At 36.1% G+C, this 21,184-nt stretch overlaps 1 protein-coding gene across 1 annotated transcript in view; it reads right to left on the bottom strand.

Moving 5' to 3' along the window:
- The window catches only part of LOC140240248 (sulfotransferase 1A1-like), a 32,552-nt gene extending 12,693 nt beyond the window's left edge, over positions 1-19,859 (bottom strand). The window contains exons 1-2 of the mRNA XM_072320036.1: positions 19,838-19,859; positions 17,853-18,038 (exon numbers count right to left, since the gene is read on the bottom strand). Coding sequence (XP_072176137.1) covers positions 17,853-18,038; positions 19,838-19,859 — 208 coding nt within the window. The remainder of the gene's footprint in view (positions 1-17,852; positions 18,039-19,837) is intronic.
- Positions 19,860-21,184: the final 1,325 nt, after the last annotated feature.

The raw sequence follows: 21,184 nt of genomic DNA, 5'->3' as shown, positions 1-21,184 counted from the left end.
GCATCACCTCGTAAAAATGGATTGAAAGTAATCTTGTCAAATTTGACCAGTTTACGTGTTATCTCTATGGGAGTGCAGTTTTTCTGGAAATGAAAATTGACATGACTGTCTTTTTCGAGCACTAGCTCACTTATGCTTCGGTGAATTTCTCCCAGATTTTGATATGTTGTAGCTGAGACTTTGCGCTATCGTAAGCGTGCCCTTCGTTTTTTCATACGGTGTCGGGATCACGTCAAAAAACTTGGTTGAAATTAAAGCTTATCTTCGATGTATTGAGATATTCCTTTCTTTTTGCAACTTTCTTTACAAAAACTCAAGAAAAACAAGCCCTATCAGCCCAATATTTTGCACATGTTTAGTTCATGTCACTTACATTATTTCATAAAATAACAACTACTTGATCAGACGCCATCTTGGGTATGTAAATTAGGGTCAAAGGTCATAAATGTATCATCTTGTATCTTGGTGAATACATGTCCTATCTTTTCCATATTTTGCACACGTAAAGACCATGTTACAAGGATCATTTCACAAAATAACCACTTTTTGCTCAGATGCCATCTTGGCTGTGCAAAGTGGGGTCAAAGGTCATATGTACTTCTTTCTTTATCTTCGTTATGACGTGTTATCTCTATGGGAGGGAATTTTTGTAGATGTGAAAATTGACATGATAGTCTTTATCGAGCACTAGGTCACTTATGCTTCGGTGAATTTCTCCCAGATTTTAATATGTTGTAGCTGAGACTTTGGGTTATCGAAAGTGTGCCCTCTATTTTTCATACGATGTCGGGATCATGTCAAAAAACGTGGTTGAAATTAAAACTTATCTTCGATGTATTGAGATATTTCTTTCTTTCTGCAACTTTCTTTACAATAACTCAAGAAAAACAGGCCTTATCACCCCCATATTTTGCACATGTTTAGTTCATGTCACGTACATTATTTCATAAAATAACAACTACTTGATCAGACGTCATCTTGGGTATGTAAATTAGGGTCAAAGGTCATAAATGTATCATCCTGTATCTTAATGAATACATGTCCTATCTTTCCCATATTTTGCACACGTAAAGACCATGTTACAAGGATCATTTCACAAAATAACCACTTTTTGCTCAGATGCCATCTTGTCTGTGCAAAGTGGGTCAAAGGTCAAATATACTTCATTCTGTATCTTCGTTAGTGTATACGGAATTGTGTACCATAGATGGCAGGTCTGACTCCCTTTTCTAAATGAGAATCCAAACATCACACGGCCAATGTCCACTAAACACAGATGAAACCGGTATGGTCATGCCTATTGGGATCAGGAGACTCAAATCGTTGATTTACGAACAGATCGGATCACCTAATTTGTCAGTGTTGACAAATTCCAAGTCTAGTTAGGTGATCCGAGTATCCTCTCGGATCACCTTCTGTATCTGTACTGATTCTTTGTTCTTCTTCTTTTTCTTCTTCTTTCTCCGCAAAAGTTGTGTAACGCTAATCTCGGAAAGTCCTCTTCCTATCAATGTCAAAATTATACCATACATGTATCATGTCCCAAAGACGATCCTCCTAACAAAATCATAGTGATTAGTCGACCGTGACGTCACTATGACGTCATTATATGAAAACACATTCTCAATCATATCTCTTTAATGGAATGAAAATTTTCAATGAAATTTACGTCACATATATTTCAGGTCAAGCGCATTCTACTCATATAATCAAAATTCATATTTTCTCTTAAAACGTGCGCGTACGCGCGCGTTGAAATATTTGTATGCTCAAATCGAGCTCAAATTTTTTTTGCACACGTTTCAGAACATTTGGAGCATTTTTTGAAAAATTGAAAAAATTGGACGGACGCGTACGCGCGCGCACATATACGCACGCACAGCTCATACGCAATAGAAATTTCCCGTTTCTTCACACTTATCGGATGCTTTAAATGTCAAGGAATATTTCTACCAAGTTTCAAGTCAATCCGACTCAATATGACGTCATACGGACCCGTCAAAGTTGAAATTCCGCGCGCGCGTCAATGGCGATATACAGTCCAACAATGCCAAAAAACTGCCAATTTTTAATCCGATTTTACTCGTCAGGATGGACGGTGACCCCCCATTTTCTTTACATATTCTGAAAGCTGATGAGTTGTACATGTAAATTCACGGGTTGGCGATGCTGGAAAAATGATTAAAAGATATCAAATTTCTTAATAAAATTAAAAAAGTAAATTTTCAAAATGACGTCATCAAATTTCAGGTTCACTCGAGCGTATCTCACTTATCCTTTGCCAATTTCCACCCAGATTTCAGTATGTTGTAGCTTATTAAATGTTCTTTCATAAATGTAATAACAACATTTTGATTGGATGACGGCATCACCTCGTAAAAATGGATTGAAAGTAATCTTGTTAAATTTGACCAGTTTACGTGTTATCTCTATGGGAGTGCAGTTTTTCTGGAAATGAAAATTGACATGACTGTCTTTTTCGAGCACTAGCTCACTTATGCTTCGGTGAATTTCTCCCAGATTTTGATATGTTGTAGCTGAGACTTTGCGCTATCGTTAGTGTGCCCTTCGTTTTTTCATACGGTGTCGGGATCACGTCCAAAAACTTGGTTGAAATTAAAGCTTATCTTCGATGTATTGAGATATTCCTTTCTTTTTGCAACTTTCTTTACAAAAACTCAAGAAAAACAAGCCCTATCAGCCCAATATTTTGCACATGGTTAGTTCATGTCACGTACATTATTTCATGAAATAACAACTACTTGATCAGACGTAATCTTGGGTATGTAAATTAGGGTCAAAGGTCATAAATGTATCATCTTGTATCTTGGTGAATACATGTCCTATCTTTTCCATATTTTGCACACGTAAAGACAATGTTACAAGGATCATTTCACAAAATAACCACTTTTTGCTCAGATGCCATCTTGGCTGTGCAAAGTGGGGTCAAAGGTCATATGTACTTCTTTCTTTATCTTCGTTATGACGTGTTATCTCTATGGGAGGGAATTTTTGTAGATGTGAAAATTGACATGATAGTCTTTATCGAGCACTAGATCACTTATGCTTCGGTGAATTTCTCCCTGATTTTAATATGTTGTAGCTGAGACTTTGGGCTATCGAAAGTGTGCCCTCCATTTTTCATACGATGTCGGGATCACGTCAAAAAACGTGGTTGAAATTAAAACTTATTTTCGATGTATTGAGATATTTCTTTCTTTCTGCAACTTTCTTTACAATAACTCAAGAAAAACAGGCCTTATCACCCCCATATTTTGCACATGTTTAGTTCATGTCACGTACATTATTTCATAAAATAACAACTACTTGATCAGACGTCATCTTGGGTATGTAAATTAGGGTCAAAGGTCATAAATGTATCATCCTGTATCTTAATGAATACATGTCCTATCTTTCCCATATTTTGCACACGTAAAGACCATGTTACAAGGATCATTTCACAAAATAACCACTTTTTGCTCCGATGCCATCTTGTCTGTGCAAAGTGGGTCAAAGGTCAAATATACTTCATTCTGTATCTTCGTTAGTGTATACGGAATTGTGTACCATAGATGGCAGGTCTGACTCCCTGTTCTAAATGAGAATCCAAACATCACACGGCCAATGTCCACTAAACACAGATGAAACCGGTATGGTCATGCCTATTGGGATCAGGAGACTCAAATCGTTGATTTACGAACAGATCGGATCACCTAATTTGTCAGTGTTGACAAATTCCAAGTCGAGTTAGGTGATCCGAGTATCCTCTCGGATCACCTTCTGTATCTGTACGGATTCTTTGTTGGTTCTTCTTCTTCTTTATTTCTGGACAAAAGTTGTGTATCTACGTACTCAGAAAGTACTCAGAGTATCAACTTCAAACTCATACCATATATGTATCATGTCCCAAAGACGACAAATTTTATAAAATCATAGTGATCAGTCGACCGTGACGTCACTATGACGTCATTATATGAAAACACATTTTCACTCCTATCTCATTAATGGAATGGAATTTTTCAATGAAATTTACGTCACATATAGTTCAAGTCAAGCACATTCTACTCATATAATCAAAATTCATATTTTCTCTTAAAACGTGCGCGTACGCGCGCGTTGAAATATTTGTATGCTCAAATCGAGCTCAAATTTTTTTTGCACACGTTTCAGACCAATCGGCGCATTTTTTAAAAAATTGAAAAAATTGGACGGACGCGTACGCGCGCGCACATATACGCACGCACAGCTCTTATGCAATAGAAATTTCCCATTTTTTCACATTTATCGGATGCCTATAATGTCAAGGAATATTTCTACCAAGTTTCAAGTCAATCCGACTCAATATGACGTCACACGGGCCCGTCAAAGTTGAAATTCCGCGCGCGCGTCAATGGTGATATACAGTGCAACAATGCAAAAAAACCGCCAATTTTGAATCCGATTTTACTCGTCAGGATGGACGGTGACCCCCCATTTTTTTTACATATTCTGAAAGCTGATGAGTTTTGCATGTCATTTCATGGGTTGGCGATGCTGGAAAAATGATGAAAAGATATCAAATTTCTTAATAAAATAAAAAAAGTAAATTTTCAAAATGACGTCATCGAATTTTAAGTTCACTCAAGCATATTTCACTTATTCTTTTGTTGATTTTCATCCAAATTTCAATATGTTGTAGCTTATTAAATGGTCTTTCAGTCATATAATAACAATATTTTGATTGGATGACGGCATCACCTCGTAAAAAGGGATTGAAAGTAACATTGTCAAATTTGACCAGTTTACGTGTTATCTCTATGGGAGTGCAGTTTTTCTGGAAATGAAAACTGACATGACTATCTTTATCGAGCACTAGCTCACTTATGCTTCGGTGAATTTCTCCCATATTTTAGTATGTTGTAGCTGAGACTTTGGGCTATCGTAAGTGTGCCCTTCATTTTTTCATACGGAGTCGGCATCACGTCAAAAAACTTGGTTGAAATTAAAGCTTATCTTCGATGTATTGAAATATTTCTTCCTTTCTGCAACTTTCTTTGCAATAACTCAAGAAAAACATACCCTATCACCACCATATTTTGCACATGTTTAGTTCATGTCACGTACATTATTTCACAAAATGACAACTACTTGATCAGACACCATCTTGGGTATGTATATTAGGGTCAAAGGTCATAGATGTTTTATCCTGTATCTTGGTGAATACATGTCTTATCTTTCCCATATTTTGCACACGTAAAGACCATGTTACAAGGATCATTTCACAAAATAACCATTTTTGGCTTAGAGGTCATCTTGTCTGTGCAAAGTGGGGTCAAAGGTCATATGTACTTCTTCCTGTATCTTCGTTATGACGTGTTATCTTTATGGGAGGTAAATTTTTCTAGATGTGAAAATTGACCTGATTGTCTTTATCGACGACTAGCTCACTTACCCTTCGGTGAATTTCTCCCAGATTTTAGTATGTTGTAGCCAATTTAATACTCTTTAAGTTTTGTTCAATCAAAGTTTTAATCGGATGATGTCTTCACCTCGTGAAAATGGATATAATGTAACCTTGTCAAATTTAACCAGTTTACGTGTTATCTCTATGGGAGGGAATTTTTCTGGAAATGAAAATTGACATGACGGTCTTTATCGAGCACTAGCTCACTTACTCTTCGGTGAATTTCTCCCAGATTTTAGTATGTTGTAGCTGAGACGTTGAGGTGTCGTCGAGGTTCTCTCTATTTTTTCATACGACGCCGAGATTACGTCAAAAACTTGGTTGAAATCAAACTTATCTTCGATGTATTGAGATATTTCTTTCTTTCTGCAACTTTCTCTGCAATAACTCAAGAAAAACACCCCCTATCATCCCCATATTTTGCACATGTTTAGTTCATGTCACGTACATTATTTCATAAAATAACAACTACTTGATCAGACGTCATCTTGGGTATGTAAATTAGGGTCAAAGGTCATAAATGTATCATCTTGTATCTTGGTGAATACATGTCTTATCTTTTCCATATTTTGCACACGTAAAGACCATGTTACAAGGATCATTTCACAAAATAACCACTTTTTGCTCAGATGCCATGTTGGCTGTGCAAAGTGGGGTCAAAGGTCATATGTACTTCATTTTGTATCTTCGTTATAGTGTATACGGAATTTGGTACCAAAGATGGCAGACCTGACTCCCTTTTCTAAATGAGAATCCAAACATCACACGGCCAATGTTCCTAAACACAGATGAAACCTGTATGGTCATGCCTATATTGGGATCAGAACTCAAATCATTGATTTTCGAAAAGATCGGATCACCTAATTTGTCAGTGTTGACAAATTCCAAGTCTAGTTAGGTGATCCGAGTATCCTCTCGGATCACCTTCTGTATCTGTACGGATTCTTTGTTGGTGGTTCTTCTTCTTCTTCTTCTTTCTTTATTTCTGGACAAATTTTGTGTATCGATTAGCTCAGAAAGTATTCTTCTTATCAATGTCAAAATTATACCATATATGTATCATGTCCCAAAGACGACGGGTCTAATAAAATCATTGTGATCAGTCGACCGTGACGTCACTATGACGTCATTATATGAAAACACATTCTCAATCATATCTCATCAATGGAATGGAATTTTTCAATGAAATTTACGTCACTTATATTTCAAGTTATGCGGATTCTACTCATATTCTCAAAATTCATATTTTCTCTTAAAACGTGCGCGTACGCGCGCGTTGAAAAATTTGTATGCTCAAATCGAGCTCAAATTTTTTTTGCACACGTTTCAGACCATTTGGAGCATTTTTTGAAAAATTGAAAAAATGGGACGGACGCGTACGCGCGCGCACATATTCGCACACACAGCTCATATGCAATGGAAATTTCCCGTTTTTTCACACTTATCGTATGCCTAAAATGTCAAGGAATATTTCTACCAAGTTTTAAGTCAATCCGACTCAATATGACGTCATACGGGCCCGTCAAAGTTGAAATTCCGCGCGCGCGTCAATGGCGATATACAGTGCAACGATGCCAAAAAAACGCCAATTTTAAATCCGATTTTACTCGTCAGGATGGACGGTGACCCCCCATTTTCTTTACATATTCTGAAAGCTGATGAGTTGTACAAGTCATTTCATGGGTTGGCAATGCTGGAAAAATGATTAAAATATATCAAATTTCTTAATAAAGTTAAAAAAGTAAATTTTCAAAATGACGTCATCAAATTTCAAGTTCATTCAAGTATATCTCACTTATTCTTAGTTGATTTTCGTCCAAATTTCAATATGTTGTAGCTTATTAAATGCTCTTTCAGATATATAATAACAACAATTTGATTGGATGACGGCATCACCTCGTAAAAAGGGATTAAAAGTAACATTGTTAAATTTGACCAGTTTACGTGTTATCTCTATGGGAGTGCAGTTTTTCTGGAAATGAAAACTGACATGACTATCTTTATCGAGCACTAGCTCACTTATGCTTCGGTGAATTTCTCCCATATTTTAGTATGTTGTAGCTGAGACTTTGGGCTATCGTAAGTGTGCCCTTCGTTTTTTCATACGGAGTCGGCATCATGCCCAAAAACTTGGTTGAAATTAAAGCTTATCTTCCATGTATTTTCATATTCCTTTCTTTCTGCAACTTTCTTTGCAATAACTCAAGAAAAACAAGCTCTATCAGCCCTATATTTTGCACATGTTTAGTTTATGTCACGTACATTATTTCATAAAATAACAACTACTTGATCGGGCACCTTCTTGGGTATGTAAATTAGGGTCAAAGGTCAAAAATGTTTCATCCTGTATCTTGGTGAATACATGTCTTATCTTTCCCATCTTTTGCATACGTAAAGACCATGTTACAAGAATCATTTCACAAAATAACCACTTTTTGCTCATACGCCATCTTGTCTGTGCAAAGTAGGGTCAAATGTCATATGTACTTCTTTCTTTATCTTCATTATGACGTGTTATGTCTATGGGAGGGAATTTTTCTAGATGTGAAAATTGACATGATTGTCTTTATCGACGACTAGCTCAATTACCCTTCGGTGAATTTCTTCCAGATATTAGTATGTTGTAGCCAATGTAATACTCTTTAAGTTTTGTTAATCAAAGTTTTAATCGGATGATGTCTTCACCACTTGAAAATGGATATAATGTAACCTTGTCAAATTTAACCAGTTTACGTGTTATCTCTATGGGAGGGAATTTTTCTGGAAATGAAAATTGACATGACGGTCTTTATCGAGCACTACCTCACTTACTCTTCTGTAAATTTCTCCCAGATTTTAATATATTGTAGCTGAGACTTTGGGCTATCATCAGTGATTATCCATTTTTTCATACGACGCCGAGATCACGTCAAAAAACTTGGTTGACATCAAACTTATCTTCGATGTATTGAGATATTTCTTTCTCTCTGCAACTTTCTTTGCAATAACTCAAGAAAAACAGCCCCTATCATCCCCATATTTTGCACATGTTTAATTTATGTCACGTACATTATTTCATAAAATAACAACTACTTGATCAGACACCATCTTGGGTATGTAAATTAGGGTCAAAGGTCATAAATGTTTTAACCTGTATCTTGGTGAATACATGTCCTATCTTTCCCATATTTTGCACACGCAAAGGCCATGTTACAAGAATCATTTCACAAAATAACCATTTTTTGCTCAGATGCCATCTTGGCTGTGCAAAGTTGGGTCAATGGTCAAATATACTTCATTCTGTATCTTCGTTATAGTGTATACCGAATTTGGTAACAAAGATAGCAGACCTGACTCTCTTTTCTAAATGAGAATCCAAATATCACACGTCCAATGTCTCTAAACACAGATGAAACCTATATGGTCATGCCTATTGCGATCAGGACTCGAATCGTTGATTAAAAAAAAAATCGGATCACCTAATTTGTCAGTCTTGACAAATTCCAAGTCTAGTTAGGTGATCCGAGTATCCTCTCGGATCACCTATTGTATCTGTACTGAATCTTTCTTCTTTATTTCTTTCTCCTCAAATGTTGTGCAGCGATTAACTCAAAAAGTCATTCACCTATGACTTTTAAACTTATACCATATATGTATCACGTCATAAGAACGACAGATCAATTGTATCTTTGTGATCAGTCAACCATGACGTCACTATGACGTCATTATCTGAAATCACGTTCACATTCGTATCTCATTAATGAAATGGAATTTCTCAATGACATTTACATATAATATAGTTCAAGTCAAGTTCTATCGATATATTTAATAAAATTTCATCACGACCCTGGTAAACGAGCGCGTACGCGCGCGTTGAAATTTTAATATGTTCCAATCGAGCTCAAAATTGTTTTGCACACGTTTCAGGTCATTTGGAGTATTTCAGAAAAAATCGACGGACGCGTACGCGCGCGCGCATATACGCACGCACAGCTCATATGCAATAGAAATTTCCCGTTTTTTCACACTTATCGGCTGCCTGAAATGTCAAGGAATATTTCTACCAAGTTTCAAGTCAATCCGACTCAATATGACGTCATACGGGCCCGTCAAAGGTGAAATTCCGCGCGCGCGTCAATGGCGATATACAGTACAACTATGCCAAAAAACTGCCAATTTTAAATCCGATTTTACTCGTCAGGATGGACGGTGACCCCCCATTTTCTGTACATATTTTGAAAGCTGATGAGTTGTACATGTCATTTCATGGGGTGGCAATGCTGACAAAATGATTAAAAGATATCAAATTTCTTAATAAAGTAAAAAAAGTAAATTTTCAAAATGACGTCATCAAATTTCAAGTTCATTCGAGCGTATCTCACTAGTCCTTTGTCAATTTTCACCCAGATTTCAGTATGATATAGCTTATTTAATGTTCTTTCAAACATAAAATAACAAAATTTTGATTGGATAACGGTATCACCTTGTAAAAATGGATTGAAAGTAATCTTGTCAAATTTGACCAGTTTACGTGTTATCTCTATGGGAGTGCAGTTTTTCTGGAAATGAAAATTGACATGACTATCTTTATCGAGCACTAGCTCACTTAAGCTTCGGTAAATTTCTCCCAGATTTTAATATGTTGTAGCTGAGACTTTACGCTACCGTAAGTGTGCCCTTTGTTTTTTCATACGATGTCAGAATCACGTCAAAAATTTGGGTTGAAATTCAGGCTTATCTTCGATGTATTGAGATATTTCTTTCTTTCTGCAACTTTCTTTGCAATAACTCAAGAAAAACGGCCTCTATCACTTCCATATTTTGCTCATGTTTAGTTCATGTCACGTGAATTATTTCATAAAATAACAACTACTTGATCGGACACCATCTTGGGTATGTAAATTAGGGTCAAAGGTCATAAGTGTTTCACCCTGTATCTTAGTGAATACATGTCCTATCTTTCCCATATTTTGCACACGCAAAGACCATGTTACAAGGATCATTTCACAAAATAACCACTTTTTACTCAGATGCCATCTTGTCTGAGCAAATTCAGGTCAAAGGTCATATGTACTTCTTTTTGTATCTTCGTTATGACGTGTTATCTCTAAGGGAGGGAATTTTTTTAAATGTGAAAATTGACATGATTGTCTTTATCGAGCACTAGCTCACTTACCCTTCGGTGACGTTCTCCCAGATTTTAATATGTTGTAGCTGAGACTTTGCGCTATCGTTATGTGCCATTCGTTTTTTTCATACGATGTCGGAATTACGATAAAAAACTTGGTTGAAATTAAAGCTTATCTTCTATGTATTGAGATATTTCTTTCTTTCTGCAACTTTCTTTGCAATAACTCAAGAAAATCACGCCCTATCACCCCCATATTTTGCACATGTTTAGTTCATGGCTCGTACATTATTTCATAAAATAACAACTACTAGATCGGACATCTTGGGTATGTAAATTAGGGTCAAAGGTCATAAATGTTTCATCTTGTATCTTAGTGAATACCTGTCCTATCTTTCCCATATTTTTCACACGTATAGACGATGTCGCGAGAATCATTTCACAAAATAATCACTATTTCATCAGATGCAATCTTGGGAGTGCAAAGGTGGGTCAAAGGTCATATGTACTTGTTGCTGTTTCTTCGTTATAGTGTATACAGAATTTGGTACCTAACATGGCAGATATGACTCCCTTTGCTAAATGAGAATGCAAACATCACACGGCCAATGTCTCTAAACACAGATGAAACTTGTATGGTCATGCCTATTGCGATCAGGACTCGAATCATTGATAAAAAAAAAATCGGATCACCTTAATTTGTCAGTGATGACAAATTACAATCTCTAGTGTTAAACTTCCCGTTGTCACAAAAAAAGTTCTTTCTCCTTAAATGTTGTGTAGAGGTTAGCTCAGAAAGTCCTCTTCCTATCAATGTCAAAATCATACCATATATGTATCACGTCCCAAAGACGACCCATCAAGTAAAATCATAGTGATCAGTCGACCGTGACGTCACTATGACGTCATTATATGAAAACACATTCTCAATTATATCTCAATTATGGAATGGAATTTTTCAATGAAATTTACGTCACATATAGTTCAAGTCAACGTGATTCTACTCATGTTTTCAAAATTCATCTATATACTTCAAACGTGCGCGTACGCGCGCGTTGAAATATTTGTATGCTCAAATCGAGCTCAAAATTTTTTTGCACACGTTTCAGACAATTTGGAGCATTTTTTGAAAAATTGAAAAAATCGGACGGACGCGTACGCGCGCGCACATATACGCACGCACAGCTCATATGCAATAGAAATTTCCCGTTTTTTCACACAAATCGGATGTCTGAAATGTCAAGGAATATTTCTACCAAGTTTCAAGTCAATCCCACTCAATATGACGTCATACGGGCCCGTCAAATTTGAAATTCCGCGCGCGCGTCAATGGCGATATACAGTGCAACTATGCCAAAAGACCGCCAATTTTAAATCCGATTTTACTCGTCAGGATGGACGGTGACCCCCCATTTTCTTTACATATTCTGAAAGCTGATGAGTTGTACATGTCATTTCATGGGTTGGCAATGCTGGAAAAATGATGAAAATATATCAAATTTCTTAATAAAGTTAAAAAAGTAAATTTTCAAAATGACGTCATCAAATTTCAAGTTCATTCAAGCATATCTCACTTAGTCTTTAGTTGATTTTCGTCCAAATTTCAATATGTTGTAGCTTATTAAATGGTCTTTCAGATATATAATAACAACAATTTGATTGGATGACGGCATCACCTCGTAAAAAGGGATTAAATGTAACATTGTTAAATTTGACCAGTTTACGTGTTATCTCTATGGGAGTGCAGTTTTTCTGGAAATGAAAACTGACATGACTATCTTTATCGAGCACTAGCTCACTTATGCTTCGGTGAATTTCTCCCATATTTTAGTATGTTGTAGCTGAGACTTTGGGCTATCGTAACTGTGCCCTTCGTTTTTTCATACAGAGTCGGCATCATGCCCAAAAACTTGGTTGAAATTAAAGCTTATCTTCCATGTATTTTCATATTCCTTTCTTTCTGCAACTTTCTTTGCAATAACTCAAGAAAAACAAGCTCTATCAGCCCAATATTTTGCACATGTTTAGTTTATGTCACGTACATTATTTCATAAAATAACAACTACTTGATCGGGCACCTTCTTGGGTAAGTAAATTAGGGTCAAAGGTCAAAAATGTTTCATCCTGTATCTTGGTGAATACATGTCTTATCTTTCCCATATTTTGCATACGTAAAGACCATGTTACAAGAATCATTTCACAAAATAACCACTTTTTGCTCAGACGCCATCTTGTCTGTGCAAAGTAGGGTCAAAGGTCATATGTATTTCTTTCTTTATCTTCATTATGACGTGTTATCTCTATGGGAGGGAATTTTTCTAGATGTGAAAATTGATATGATTGTCTTTATCTACGACTAGCTCACTTACCCTTCGGTGAATTTCTTCCAGATTTTAGTATGTTGTAGCCAATTTAATACTCTTTAAGTTTTCTTCAATCAAAGATTTAATCGGATGATGTCTTCACCTCGTGAAAATGGATAAATGTAACCTTGTCAAATTTAACCAGTTTACGTGTTATCTCTATGGGAGGGAATTTTTCTGGAAATGAAAATTGACATGGCGGTCTTTATCGAGCACTAGTTCACTTACTCTTCGGTGAATTTCTCCCAGATTTTAATATGTTGTAGCTGAGACTATGCGCTATCGTTATAACTCTCTCCAATTTTTCATACGACGCCGAGATCACGTCAAAAAACTTGGTTGAAATCAAACTTATCTTCGATGTATTGAGATATTTCTTTCTTTCTGCAACTTTCTTTGCAATAACTCGAGAAAAACAGCCCCTTTCATCCCCATATTTTGCACATGTTTAGTTCATGTCACGTACATTATTTCATTAAATAACAACTACTTGATCAGACACCATCTTGGGTATGTAAATTAGGGTCAAAGGTCATAAATGTTTCAACCTGTATCTTGGTGAATACATGTCCTATCTTTCCCATATTTTGCACACGTAAAGACCATGTTACAAGAATCATTTCACAAAATAACCACTTTTTGCTCAGATGCCATCTTGGCTGTGCAAAGTTGGGTCAATGGTCAAAATACTTCATTCTGTATCTTCGTTATAGTGTATACAGAATTTGGTACCAAAGATTTCAGACCTGACTCTCTTTTCTAAATGAGAATCCAAACATCACACGGCCAATGTCTCTAAACACAGATGAAACGTATATGGTCATGTCTATTGCGATCAGGACTCGAATCAATGATTTAAAAAAAATCGGATCACCTAATTTGTCAGTCTTGACAAATTCCAAGTCTAGTATGTATTTGTTGCTGTATCTTCGTTATTCAGTGTATACAGAATTTGGTACCAAAGATGGCAGATATGACTCCCTTTTCTAAATGAGAATCCAAACATCACACGGCCAATGTCTCTAAACACAGACGAAACTTGTATGGTCATGCCTATTGCGATCAGGACTCGAATCATTGATTAAAAAAAAATCGGATCACCTTAATTTGTCAGTAATGACAAATTACAATCTCTAGTTTTTCTTCTTCTTTCTCCGCAAAAATTGTGTATCGCTAATCTCTTGAAAGTCCTCTTCCTATCAATGTCAAAATTATACCATACATGTATCATGTCCCAAAGACGATCCTCCTAATAAAATCATAGTGATTAGTCGACCGTGACGTCACTATGACGTCATTATATGAAAACACATTCTCAATCATATCTCTTTAATGGAATGAAAATTTTCAATGAAATTTACGTCACATATATTTCAAGTCAAGCGCATTCTACTCATATAATCAAAAATCATATTTTCTCTTAAAACGTGCGCGTACGCGCGCGTTGAAATATTTGTATGCTCAAATCGAGCTCAAATTTTTTTTGCACACGTTTCAGAAGATTTAGAGCATTTTTTGAAAAATCGAAAAAATTGGACGGACGCGTACGCGCGCGCACATATACGCACGCACAGCTCATACGACATAGAAATTTCCCGTTTTTTCACACTTATCGGATGCCTAAAATGTCAAGGAATATTTCTACCAAGTTTCAAGTCAATCCGACTCAATATGACGTCACACGGGCCCGTAAAAGTTGAAATTCCGCGCGCGCGTCAATGGCGATATACAGTGCAACAATGCAAAAAAACCGCCAATTTTGAATCCGATTTTACTCGTCAGGATGGACGGTGACCCCCCGTTTTCTTTACATATTCTGAAAGCTGATGAGTTGTACATGTCATTTCATGGGTTGGCGATGCTGGAAAAATGATTGAAAGATATCAAATTTCTTAATAAAGTAAAAAAAGTAAATTTTCAAAATGACGTCATCAAATTTCAAGTTCACTCGAGCGTATCTCACTTATCCTTTGCCAATTTTCACACAAATTTCAGTATGTCGTAGCTTATTAAATGCTCTTTCATTCATATAATAACAGCATTTTGATTGGATGACGGCATCACCTCGTAAAAATGGATTCAAAGTAATCTTGTCAAATTTGACCATTTTACGTGTTATCTCTATGGGAGTGCAGTTTTTCTGGAAATGAAAACTGACATGACTGTCTTTATCGAGCACTAGCTCACTTATGCTTCGGTGAATTTCTCCCATATTTTAGTATGTTGTAGCTGAGACTGTGGGCTATCGTAAGTGTGCCCTTCGTTTTTTCATACGGAGTCGGCATCACGTCCAAAAATTTGGTTGAAATTAAAGCTTATCTTCGATGTATTGAAATATTTCTTCCTTTCTGCAACTTTCTTTGCAATAACTCAAGAAAAACATACCCTATCACCACCATATTTTGCACATGTTTAGTTCATGTTACGTACATTATCTCATAAAATAACAACTACTTGATTAGACACCATCTTGGGTATGTAAATTAGGGTCAAAGGTCATAAATGTTTCATCCTGTATCTTGGTAAATACATGTTCTTTCTTTCCCATATTTTGCACACGTAAAGACCATGTTATAAGGATCATTTCACGAAATAACTATTTTTGGCTCAGAGGCCATCTTGTCTGTGCAAAGTGGGGTCAAAGGTCATATGTACTTCTTCCTGTATCTTCGTTATGACGTGTTATCTTTATGGCAGGGAATTTTTCTAGATGTGAAAATTGACATGATTGTCTTTATCTACGACTAGCTCACTTACCCTTCGGTGAATTTCTTCCAGATTTTAGTATGTTGTAGCCAATTTAATACTCTTTAAGTTCTATTCTATCAAAGATTTAATCGGATGATGTCTTCACCTCGTGAAAATGGATATAATGTAACCTTGTCAAATTTAACCAGTTTACGTGTTATCTCTATGGGAGGGAAATTTTCTGGAAATGAAAATTGACATGGCGGTCTTTATCGAGCATTAGTTCACTTACTCTTCGGTGAATTTCTCCCAGATTTTAATATGTTGTAGCTGAGACTATGGGCTATCGTTACTGTTCTCTCCAATTTTTCATACGACGCCGAGATCACGTCAAAAAACTTGGTTGAAATCAAACTTATCTTCGATGTATTGAGATATTTCTTTCTTTCTGCAACTTTCTTTGCAATAACTCGAGAAAAACAGCCCCTTTCATCCCCATATTTTGCACATGTTTAGTTCATGTCACGTACATTATTTCATAAAATAACAACTACTTGATCAGACACCATCTTGGGTATGTAAATTAGGGTCAAAGGTCATAAATGTTTCAACCTGTATCTTGGTGAATACATGTCCTATCTTTCCCATATTTTGCACACGTAAAGACCATGTTACAAGAATCATTTCACAAAATAACCACTTTTTGCTCAGATGCCATCTTGGCTGTGCAAAGTTGGGTCAATGGTCAAAATGGCTGTCTTCATTCTGTATCTTCGTTATAGTGTATACAGAATTTGGTACCAATGATGGCAGACCTGACTCTCTTTTCTAAATGAGAATTCAAACATCACACGGCCAATGTCTCTAAACACAGATGAAACGTATATGGTCATGTCTATTGCGATCAGGACTCGAATCATTGATTAAAAAAAAAAAAAAAAAATCGGATCACCTAATTTGTCAGTCTTGACAAATTCCAAGTCTAGTTTCTTTTTTCTTTCTTTTTTTTTTCTTTTGGTGGGAGGGGAAATTGGTTTTGCAGATCCATCACTCCAAAATTACTAAGAACACGATTTTACATTTAAGCAGGTTCTGTCGGTGGTGACCAACATTGCTATCTGTATAAACTTTACTCAATTTGTCTGACATTCCCTCCCTTCGGATTGACACTAATATGAAGAGTTTGTTTGCAAAAACCGATAAGTCCATATTTGCCAAATGGAGGTATTTGCGATTGACCATAACTTTAAAAATCAATGTACCTTTATATGTAGTGACCGATATATCATCTAAAATATATTATTTTGTACTTTATGACAGAGACCGTACTTCAAAATCTTCAAAAATGGACTTATCGGTTTTTACGAACAATCTCTTCATATTTACAACAAAGCACCATGACTGAAAGTCATTATATCCAAACTTCAGACCTTAGCATTAAGCAACACCAACCTTGCACTTTAACTTTATTATGAATCTCTGCAATCTGATTGGTCAACATGCATTGGTTTTTTTTTGTTTGTTTTGTTTTGTTTTTTGTTTTTTTTTTTTATTGATCCACTGAGCCATGCACAGATGCACAAATGATGCACAGGCTTATTTCGTAGATCAGTGAAAATTGGATGTTCTCGTTTAATTTTGGAAGAGCCTAAAACTCACTAACTGCGCTGGGTTTAAACAGTTCCAATTCTCACCGACCCACTCTGTCGTGTGCATCATTACACCAACATATACTTGGATAAGTGGTTTGTCACGCAAATCAAGCAATTTATAAGCAAATATATCATACGTAGAATAATGAATTCGAACGGATAAAAAAGCATATCAGACAAAGACTAAATCATCTGGACAAAATCATCTGATACGTCAAAACGACATTGGATTTGGAGTGCTGCATGGCACGAAGTCATTGATTTCTGCTACCGCCTTCTCATTGCAATTCCCAAGAACACAGCCATAAAATTTCAAGAGATCAATGATTTGAAAATGTGGATTTCAAGAGTCCAAGATTGATTCCAAGATCGTTGATTTCCGACCTTGTTTATCATTGATAATCCAAATAAGATGATATAGTGCTGCTCGCACTACAAGTGTTTCTGATGTTGCTTTGTTTTGGGTTTGAAATAAAGATCCTTATCCAAAGAAACATGCTAATTCGATGACGAAAGGCCTAATGTCGAGGTTTAAACTGACACAAACATGTCATGCATATCGTCACTTGTATGAAGATAGAGATCTATTTGCTCCTTACCCGATTTGGCATACGTGATAAGGAACAAGTCGTCGGGTCGAACGTCCATATTTTCTAAATACTCCAAGGACTGCGGTGTCATGATCTTGGGGAAGACCACGTCCTTGTACTCAAAACAGGTCTCCTTCACACAAGCTGGAACTGCGGATGAAAAGCGAGGGCCGTCGCTCTCAGGTGGACTTACGTCTGAAAATCGAAGAGTTGGCATCAATAATCATTCCGGTTCTACCAGTAATACCCTGGAAACTCAAAAGAGTGCAGTGGGATCGGGAATGACTGTCCCTTTGCCATGTAAGTTGTTGTGTTGTTGCCCAAACCATATGAATAAATATGTGATATATGCAGGGCCAAAGGCAAAATAGGCCTAAGTCCATCTTGGACCCTGATTTTTTTTTTTTTTTTTTTATAAATCCTCTTTAAACTGTCCTCCTTCTCATCAAAGGCTCATTAAAAATGTGAGGGTGTGGATGTAAAGATGGCGTCAGCACAAAAATTTTGAGCTGATATTTTTAAGTTCCAAGACTTTTCATTGATTCTAAGTTTTCTTTAGGTCGTTGGTTGTATTTGACTGTTACTCTGACTTTGCCGGTACAACTATTGTAAATGGATCAGGAATTTGGGAGTTTCTTTACCGGTCAGATGGTATCATAAGGTCATTAGATGGAAATTTACCTGAAACAAAAAGGTAGATTTTAATAGTGAATGTAGAAATCGCAGAACATCACATCAGAAAAGCTCTATTGTAAGATCGGACGATCCATTCAAACACAGATCGTCAAAATAATGTTGTACATTCTTTAACGCTTTGAGTAACCCACCCGAGAGTGCCTATACAAAGCTGAATAAGAAGGCTACATTAACGGTAACAGATGTCGAACGCTGTACAGAGAAAATCATTACGCAATTTCCGCACAATCTTATTTTTATGAAAACTACACATTCCCTATATTACGGATTCTTTTTTTTTTCGGTGGGGGGGGGGGGGCTATTTCAGCTACGTAATGACAATGCGAACTGTTGCGGAACTTATGGTCATCTTATCCAGTCTGCCAGTGATAAAGGCATTTAAACTAGAAATTCACAATTTTTGAAAGGATCATCCATCAAGTTAAGCTGGGTTTTGATACCAATATTGCTGCATTCATCGAAACTACATGATACATTTCGAGTGAATTCTCTTTCAACGAAAAGGCTCTTGACAGAAAGTCTTTAATGAATCAATAATAATGATAATGATAATAATAATAATAATAATAATAATAATGATAGATACATGAATAAATAAATAGATAATTAAATAAATAAATTAATTAATTAATAAGTTAAAAACAAATAAATAACACTTATACAGCGCTTAATACTGACGTTTCAAGGTGTAATGATGCGGAAAAATATTAAATCAAAATACAACATTATATGCATATGATATAACAAAAACAAAAAATAGGATTGAGTGAATAGATAAGTTTCCAGCGATGATTTTAAACTTATCAACACTTTCGACATTTCGGGTCAAATCAAGGATCCAATTGCAAGATCTCAATGTCGTGGGCTGTCGACCGGTGAAATTAAAGTGAAGAAGTGGTAAAAAAAAGAAGATATTTCACAAGCTTTTCCTGAATAGAAACATAGTTACAGAGGAAATTAAATCTATGGATAATATGGTTTGATTCGTCTGCTCACAACAAATGAAGATTTTGATTGTATAACAGGATAACTTCGTTTTTCGTCAGTTTGTGGTATTAGCAACTGAAAAACCTGCTAAACGAATACAAAAGAAAACAAGTAAGTGTGGGATCTTTTTTTTTTTATTCCTTGTTATGCAACAAATGAAGTATTATTGGAAAGGATATATTTTACTCTATTGGACGATGGACTTACCTTGAAAATGTTTAAAAATGACCCATTGTGCGCTGAAACAATTCAAATATTATAAAGAGAGATTATCGGTCTATAAAAAAGACTGATTCGCGGATTCGGCTTACCCGAGTGACTGGACAACGCCATTTTGATAGCTTTAACACGAGGATCAAAACTGACAAGACCCCAAATAAATAATTTTACTTAGGTTATCTACAGGATGATGTCACGGAGTGGTATAAAATTGACATGCTAGTGATGTCTTAAAGTGGCGGTGTGTGTGGCAGGTCTGATGTGTGTGACTCTGCATAATTACAAGAGTGGTAACCACTGAGTGTGTACAAAAAAGGCACAGGATTTCCGAGAGGAAATGTAGGAAATGTAGGGCAAAAGACAAGAGGACCTTTGAGGGTTATCAAAGTTGACCAACGTCAATTTTCCAAAGTGCGTGGGGTAAATATGGTTCAGATACAGAACACCGTCCGGAGCTTAATACAAACAACCTTTTGTCCCAGTTTGGTCAAGGTGCTTTCCAGTTCAATTTCTGTTCAATTCAGTTCAGTTCAATTCAGTTCAATTCAATTCAATTCAATTCAATTCAATTCAATTCAATTCTCTTCAATTCAATTCAATTCATTTCAATTCAGTTCAATTCAATTCAATTCAATTCAATTCAATTCAATTCAATTCAATTCAATAGTTTATTTATTTCCATCAAAAATATAAGTTCAAAATGACCAAAAAAAGAAAAGAATGTAAGTTGACACAAGATTTCTGCACAAGGTGATGGGTGTTTGTTGTAAATGCAAACAAAGGCATCCATCCACGATCTTTCTTTCTCTAGTCTCAACAGCAGGTTGATAGTGCGCCAACGACACAAAGATCGTTTGGGTCAACAAATTATTAAAGCTATAAAAAAATTGTACTATTTCTTAACCATCGTTCTTGTACCAGATAGGATTATTATTTCGGTTGAGAAAGGGCTTCAGATTTCCAACCTCTTTTGATGATTGTAGTATACCATTATGATATACATGTGTATATGATATATTCATATATCAGGGGAAACTCGATATAACCAGAAGGTCGGGACCGAGCCGTTTTCCTCACTGTAACCGAAACCTCGCTTTATCAGTTGGCACACGTAAAGACAGATTTGTACATGCTGGACTACAGATCAAGTTTCAATCAATACTGATAACCTGGCAACCTGCGTGAGAGACTTACTCACCTTCATGTACAAAAAGACGTTTTTGGCTAATGAAATACGATATTAAGAATGTGTTTCTTCATGAATTTTTGAATTTGTAAATGTATACTAGTAGTTTGCGTGCGATCGTGTCACGATCTCTGAACTGGTATACGATGCATGTGTTGTGAGTGGACATTTATGTCTGAACATGATCTGCTAAATGCATGCTATGTTGTGTGTGACATTATTTTTGTTTACAAGCACATTATGTGAGCTTGTG

This window comes from Diadema setosum, chromosome 16 (assembly GCF_964275005.1).
Source record: "Diadema setosum chromosome 16, eeDiaSeto1, whole genome shotgun sequence".
Lineage (NCBI taxonomy): Eukaryota > Metazoa > Echinodermata > Echinoidea > Diadematoida > Diadematidae > Diadema > Diadema setosum.
Note: the sequence above shows the minus strand (reverse complement) of the source record. Positions and strands in the feature narration are given on the sequence as shown.